At 43.7% G+C, this 7,590-nt stretch overlaps 1 protein-coding gene across 1 annotated transcript; it reads left to right on the top strand.

Annotated features, from left to right (window-relative positions):
* The first annotated feature begins 441 nt into the window (after nt 1-441).
* On the top strand, nt 442-2,860 carry sox2 (SRY-box transcription factor 2). Its single transcript, XM_041791396.1, has one exon. It carries the CDS (start codon nt 1,105-1,107, stop codon nt 2,071-2,073), a length of 969 nt encoding a protein of 322 aa, XP_041647330.1. The 5' UTR covers nt 442-1,104; the 3' UTR covers nt 2,074-2,860.
* Nucleotides 2,861-7,590: the final 4,730 nt, after the last annotated feature.

Genomic DNA, 7,590 nt, shown 5'->3' with positions numbered 1-7,590 from the left:
TGTGGGGGGGAAACATCTTGGATTACCTTTCCTCTTTTCAGCGCTAAAAACCAGCCCCCCTTTACGCACCGACGCTATTGAGTTAACTAACAAAGTTTATTTAAGTGTTGTTATGTTATTGGGGGGTGATAAGTGGGGGAATTAGTGACTTTTTGGATGGAACAACAGCAGTGTCACGGGCCAGGACTTAAAGCTGCTGTCACCTTCTAAATAAGAGCATTAGGGCACAATTAATGTCAACATTTGCTGTAGTTATTTACTACTTCCGCCCTTTTTAAAATCTATTTTTAGTCTTTAAATTGGCTGCTGAGTAATGTATGGCTTAAATAAAAAAGACAATAAAAAGAGAATATTTTGGCGTGTTTGTTCAAAAAGCAGGAAACGTTGTTGTCCTGTTAAAGGAAGTTTTTCTAACTAAAACTTTCCTTAAGGTTTTCTCACTATTTTCTATAAATAAAGCAGGAACACTTCATGAAGTGCCACCATGTCTATGTGTGTGTATAAAAGCGCAGAGAAATTTCTCCATAAGGCTGGAAATAGTAAATATGTACACTGGATTGGCTCATATGTGCAGCCTCAGAGTGCCTATGTATGTGTGTCTCGGGGCAAAGCAGCCCCGCCCCCAGCTCTGATTGGCCAGGTCGAAGCCATTTATTCGCTGACAGTCCCGTCACATGAATGGTTGTCTATTAACTTGTTCAAAAACTATCTGGAGTTGTCAAGGCTCAGGCGGACGGAGGCGAAAAAGTGCAGTTTGTTGATGCTTTTTTCCGGGAGAAGCGACGGGAGAAGTTTTGTGGACACAACATAGCAGGGACCTATTGGGAGAAGGCTCTTTGTCACACTCACACTCACTGTGACACACACTCAGAGAGAGGCAGAGAGAGAGAGAGAGAGAGAGAGGGGGAGAGAGAGTGTGTGGAGACGCGGCTTGGTGCTGGTTGTTTTTGTCCAGAGAAAAAGTTGCAGAGAAATATCGACAGGTAACTTTTTCGCAGCAGCCTCGCGGTCCTCCTCACTGTCCTGCCCTTCTGCGGCGCGTGGAGTTTGTCTCTTTGCTTTTTTCCTCTGCTCGGGAGCTCCCTCCAAAAAAAGCTGTTCCTGATGTATAACATGATGGAGACTGAACTGAAGCCCCCAGCCCCCCAGACCAACACGGGGGGCTCGGGCAACAACAACTCGTCCGGCACCGGCGCCAACCAGAAGAACAGCCCAGAGCGGGTCAAGAGACCCATGAACGCGTTCATGGTGTGGTCCCGGGGCCAGAGGAGGAAGATGGCGCAAGAAAACCCCAAAATGCACAACTCGGAGATAAGCAAGAGGCTGGGCGCAGAGTGGAAACTTCTGTCAGAGAGCGAGAAGAGACCTTTCATCGACGAAGCCAAGAGGCTGCGGGCCCTGCACATGAAGGAGCATCCGGATTACAAATACCGGCCCCGGCGGAAAACCAAGACCCTCATGAAGAAGGACAAATACACCTTACCCGGCGGGCTGCTCACTCCCGGAGGTAACGGGATGGGAGGTGGGGTCGGTGTGGGAGTCGGGGCCGGGCTGGGCGGTGGAGTGAACCAGAGGATGGACAGCTACGCGGCGCACATGAACGGCTGGACCAACGGAGGCTACGGGATGATGCAGGACCAGCTGAGCTACCAGCACCCGGGACTGAACGCACACAACCCGGGCCAGATGCAGTCCATGCACCGCTATGACATGAGCGCCCTGCAGTACAACACCATGACCAGCTCCCAGAGCTACATGAACGGCTCCCCGACCTACTCCATGTCCTACTCCCAGCAAACCACGCCGGGGATGACCGCGCTGGGCACCATGGGACCCTCCTCGGTGGTCAAGTCCGAGTCCAGCAGCTCCAGCCCGCCCGTCGTCACCTCGTCGTCCCACCGGGCCGCCCCGGGCTGCCAAAGCGGGGATCTGAGGGACATGATCAGCATGTACCTGCCCGGGGCGGAGGTCAGCGAGCAGAGCGCCCAGACCCGGCTACACATGTCCGGGCACTACCAGAGCACCGTGCCCGGGACGACGATCAACGGCACGCTGCCGTTAACACACATGTAAGAGAGCACGAGACAGAAGAGAACTTTTATAAGAGAAACTGTGGACTATTAACGTTGGACTATTTTTGTACAGAAAAATCTCGGGGTGGGAAAAAGTTGTATAGAAGTCTCCAGGAAAAAGGACTCACGACTCTTTTATTCTTTCATTTTATTCTACGGAAGCTCTAGAGGAACATAGGAGATCCCCTCTTCACTGGTGGATGAAGTTTGGAAGACTAGAAAGAAAGTGGGAGTCGCAATCAAATGTTTTATTATTGCAATCACCTTTTGTACAGTATTTATCAAAGACACATTACAATCAGATGAAATTGTTTGTTCAACTGCAAGAGGTTGCATTTTCTTTTCTTTTTTTATATATATAAAAAAGCAACGCCAGTTCTGCAGAAAATATTAAAAGTGAAAATAGAACTGCAATTTATGGGAGCGATCAGTTATGCTCCAAACATTGGAAAGAAAAGGGACATAAAACCAAGCAGGTAATACTGTTTTTTATCATTTAAGGTTACTTAACATTTAATTTCTTCTAAAAATAAAAGATAAGACACTTTGTTTCTCTCATACAGCTTAAACTATAGGTTGTTAATTTATATTTCCGTCTCCCACTTTTCATCTGTTAGAGGTATGACGCTTGTGCTCTTTATTTTCTAATTGATTTGTACAATTTCTGTATATTTACTGTGATATTTTAAGTTTTTATTTCCAAACATTCATTCCCGTAGTTGTATTTTAAAAATTGTGGCCTGTACGCAGAAGCCAACCACTCCATGTAAATATCTACCGGAACTAATACCATCCTTATAACAGTTACAATTTCAGCTGAGTATATTATTTTTCAATATGCAGTTTGAAATGAATAAATTTTGGAAATTTGGATACTTGAAATTGTTTGAGTTTTGATTTTATTTCTCAGTCATTTCTGTGTGCAGGCATCCATCTAATCCGTCCTTATTCAACTCTTTTTATTTCAATGATTAGAGAAAAGCTGATGACAAACCTGACTTGACACTCCACTGATATAACAGTGAAGCTTGTGCGTCGTGGTTAACCACGTTTCTATTTTCTAGTGCCTGCGGATGAACACATCAAGCCAAAGTCTCCTTAAAAATGGGAAGATTTTTCCAGCATACATCCCCAGGTATAGACTGCCATTTCTCCTTTTCTATAATAAAAAAATAAAAAAGAAAGAACGATGAGAAGTGCTGTTAAGGCCTTCGGCACGTTTAAATATCTTGTATTAAATAGTGCATCTTGATTGTTTTAAAGCAGCTATTTTTAGGCCTGTTTTATTCCGGGGCTGATGGAGGAATAATTGCTCTCTATATCAATCAGATGAATTATCCTCACTGACAGTTATTAGATTTATGCAAACTGTCAGGAGGATTTCTGTCTTGTGTTGGTTTTTATTTGAATGGCTGTGACAGCAGCATATGTGGATATTTATGAGTATTTACAACCAGCTAATCTCATGAGCTGCAGGCTTTCTTCATTCATGTTGTAACATCTCCTCTTGTTGTTTTATTTAACAAGGTGTGTTACCTTTTGGACGCTTTCTCTCTGTAAGCTGGCTTATCATCCCAAATGTTCAATTAGGTCTAAATTGAGGGTGAGCCCTCTTGAAAAGAGCCAGGCGAGCGGGACTTGCCTTTTTCATCCCTCGGTGTAATAGCTCCATATAGAGTGAGTGGCCATTTTAATTTAATGTTTAATCAAATGGGCCCTGCTGTTTCCCGTTAACCCCGGTTCTCACGGTTCAAGCTCTCCGGTTATTTCACTCTCACTCTGCCTTTAAAAAATACAGAAGCGGTTCCAAAGGCGTCCACATGCCAGACTGCTTTCTTCCCCTCCCCTTTTAATAATAATAATCCTTATGATGAGCTAACAGTCTGCTGAGAATTTAACTAACGGTTTTAAATCTGGAGGGAGTCACTGAGTGCAGGGAGGTAGATTAAGGCCGTTGTGTCTTGCAGGCTGAGTCCCGGGGGATCGGAGCTCACATTAACCGGCGGATGAATATTTGAAGAGGCCCCTCGGTATTTATCCCTCCACTCTCTTTGTCTCTCTCTCTCTCAGCCGGACCTTTAAGATGTCAAAAGATCGTTGGTTGCTCCATTAATTATTGATCCAAGCAGCTGAATTGGTTGTAATAGCCGAGAACACCGGCGATAAACAAAGTGTTTTTAAAAGGTCGAACAAGTAGCCGTATTAAAGTGTCGTCTTCCCCCCCTCTCTCTTTCCGTGAACGCCGGGCCCCTGCACTCAGGCCCGGAGGCCCCGCGGAATGATTATTTTTCCCGGCTGAGCGCGGCACCTTTGATGTGCTGGAAACGCTTTATTGAATGCAGAGAATATGGATGTATTTGATGATCAACTTAGCATTTTCTGTGGAGTGTTGTAATAAGATGTAGCTTATTTGTAACGCCTGTAAAGACTGCATGTTGACACAGACAGGAGGATGAATTTGAGGCCCAGGCTGCTTTAAAAATATGAGCCACAGAGGCAGACTATGAATGATGTCGATTCCCTTTACTCAAAAATGTTAAAATGATATTCAAACACCCTTCCATTAAATTTTATCCTCTCAGAATGCCCTCTTAAAAAAACAAATGCCTTTTTTTCTCCAGCGAGGCCATGGAAACAGTAAATGTTCCTCCTGAAAAACATCTCGCTATCTCAGTAGAAAAATATTAGCCCGCATTCAGCCCCTGTGCTTTCCAAAATGTGATTTAATCTCAGAGGCGCTTTAAGCTCTATGGCGCTCCTGTTCAAACATTAAATAAAGGCGCTGCTGCACACCAAAGAGCACGGCACGGTATGGCACAACCGGCACTGCCGGTAAAACAGAGGATTAAGCCTCTAAAGTGTTTCATAGTGATAGTGAAACTCGATATAGCCTATCTTAAAAGGGCCAAGTGTTGCCTCTATGATTGTTTTATCGACATAGAGACAAAATAAAAAAGGCTTCTATTTTCATTGACGTGGATGACCAGGTGTTTTCAGGTGTGATAGAGGCAGGGAGGCCCAGGCAAGGTGTTCCTCTACATCCCTTTCATCCACCCACCCATCCATCCGTCTCTCCTTCTGCTGCTCGCGTGCAGAGTCTGGCTGTCGCTGCTCGAGGATATTTGGACTGCAACAGGTGGTAAGCGCGAGCCTCTGCTTTTTTTCCAACCTCGCTTTAAAAAGAAAAAAAAAAAAAACTCTCAGATGTTATCTATGATAACATGGCGCGTGTGAATGTGCGCGTGTCTAAAGCTTTCAAGTGGCCTTTACCACAACATTTAGGTGTATCATTTATTTCCTTAGTCATAGTACAACCGTATTATTCTACACTTTTTAAAATGAAATACTTCGGCTTTTAAATGTAGAAGGCCACTTCAGGTCATTAAACTTTTCAACCAGGCAGAGTTAAAGCAGGCCTCAGATTTAAAGGTAAAAAAACTAATTGATTAACAGGATTTAATAAAGGAGATACTGTTAGTCCAGTTAGGTGTGCTCGGCTTACTTCGGCTGGTTTACAAATCCAGTGTTTGTTGCTGAGATTATATGATTTTATAAAATTAGGTCAAATGACCCCCTCACCCGCACGCACAAACAAAACGAGCTTAGTGGCCTGTAATCCCACGAGAGCCACTTTCCTTTTTCACCACGTTGAGGATAATAAGGAGGCGGGGCATGACGTCATATGCTCATGAAGCAGTCCACTGATGCCTGATGCGTTTCCGTTGGTAAGTTAGTTCATGTTAGTGGTTTTTAAGATTGTCTTTTGTACAAGACAATGAATCTAAATATATGTAGCTAACTGAACCATTAGAGAATACTGATTTGCCGTTTGTTCCCACGTGAACAAATATTAAGGCCGACAAAGCCTAATTAGGCTTAATTAATGAACTTTAATCCACGCGTTTTAATCAGTATAGTTCACATCTTTTGGATCAGTCAGCTTTTTACGCACCAAGTGTCAACGCCATGGTGTTCCCATTCACGTCGGTAAACTTTTAAACGCAGGACTCTAACTCGCCTGTCAGGTCTTTTGATTTAAAAGATCAACATTTAAAAACCCACACAAGTTAGTGCGTTCTTTAGAAGCAGTAAATCCTGTCTTAATGAGGAAATACATCATCATTAATGTTCAGTGCTTGTTCCTGCTGTTCTGACATTTGTTATTAAATCATATCCTCTTCTGTTGCTGTTATATTTGATTAAAATGGCTAAAAGCTGTTTCATACCCTTAAATCTTTATAGCCCTTTAGAACAATCATGTTCCTTTCAGGTTTTGTTCTAGAGAACAAAAAAGTGATAAAAGTCAAAATATAAAATGTAAAACTTCAGCATCAGTCCAAAGTGTTGATGTTTCCCTTTTTCTGGTCGTGTTTTATTTAAAGATCTCTCTGCCTTCATCCCAGAGAAAGACCCTGTAAGAATGGATGAATAGCAAAACTGTCAGAGCAGAGAGCTGTCGTGTGTTTCAGCTGTGTGGTTGTGTGATTGTGTGTATGGTTGTGTTAGTGTGTATGTGGAGCGTAAAGGGACTGAATGGCAGCCAGTAGCCTGCTGATCTAGCGCAGGTGCAGGGAAGGGAAGCGGGCGGTGTGTGTGTTTCTCTCTCTCTCTCTCTCTCTCTCTCTCTCTCTCTCTCCACACACACACACACTCACTTCCATTCAATAGGACCACACACTGACACAGACCAGCATGCCATCAGCCTCGCGCTGCTCTCGGCCTGCATTCTCAGAGGCTCGAGGTCTCTGCGACAACCCCCTCACCCCTACCCTCACCTCCTCCTCGTCTTCTTCCTCCCTCCCCCCTTCCTCCCCCAACACGTCACCGGCGGCTCGAGCTCCGTTTATCATCTCTGCTCATTGATGCTGACAGCTTTATAGAGCGCGCGCCATCATTAGGAAAACGCAAGTTTTGTTGCATCACAAGCACCGAAAAATTATGAACACAGAGATTGTCGCGTTCAGTTTTAGTCAGAGCCAAATGTAGCCTATTTAACAGTCTGTTTTAAGTTTTCAGAGCTTGCTAATGTAGACTGTGAGCTTATTTTCCTGTAAACAGCGTTTATCTCGATCTTATGTTCGATAAATCTTGATTTATCGTGTTAAATTATGGCCTACTTAGCATGATGCTAAGAGCTAACAGGCCTGGATGAAAGAAAATGCCACAGCTGAGGCTCATTAATGCCTGCTGAGACATTAAACAAAATTACCATCATTTTATTTAAAAGAAAAAAAAAGAAACCTCATTTTCAGCTGCGTCATAGTCTACTCTAGTGTCTTACTTATCACGCAGGGCATTCAGGCTACTTTTTAGCGAGGTTACGCCATACAAAGAAATGAGTCTACAGCACCTAGTCTGATAGTTGTTACCCTCTGATGCGACTGACCCATGTTTACACCTTCACGAACACTGTTTTACCTGGTCGTTGAACAAAGTTTGATAAAAGTTACTCTAAGACAGAGATTTTAAAGCCCTTTAAACATGGAAACAATACATTTGTGAGTGTTTTATAGCTGCG

This window comes from Cheilinus undulatus, linkage group 7, assembly GCF_018320785.1.
Source record: "Cheilinus undulatus linkage group 7, ASM1832078v1, whole genome shotgun sequence".
NCBI lineage: Eukaryota > Metazoa > Chordata > Actinopteri > Labriformes > Labridae > Cheilinus > Cheilinus undulatus.
The sequence above is the reverse complement of the archived record's forward strand: the minus strand, read 5'-3'. Positions and strand labels throughout refer to the sequence as shown.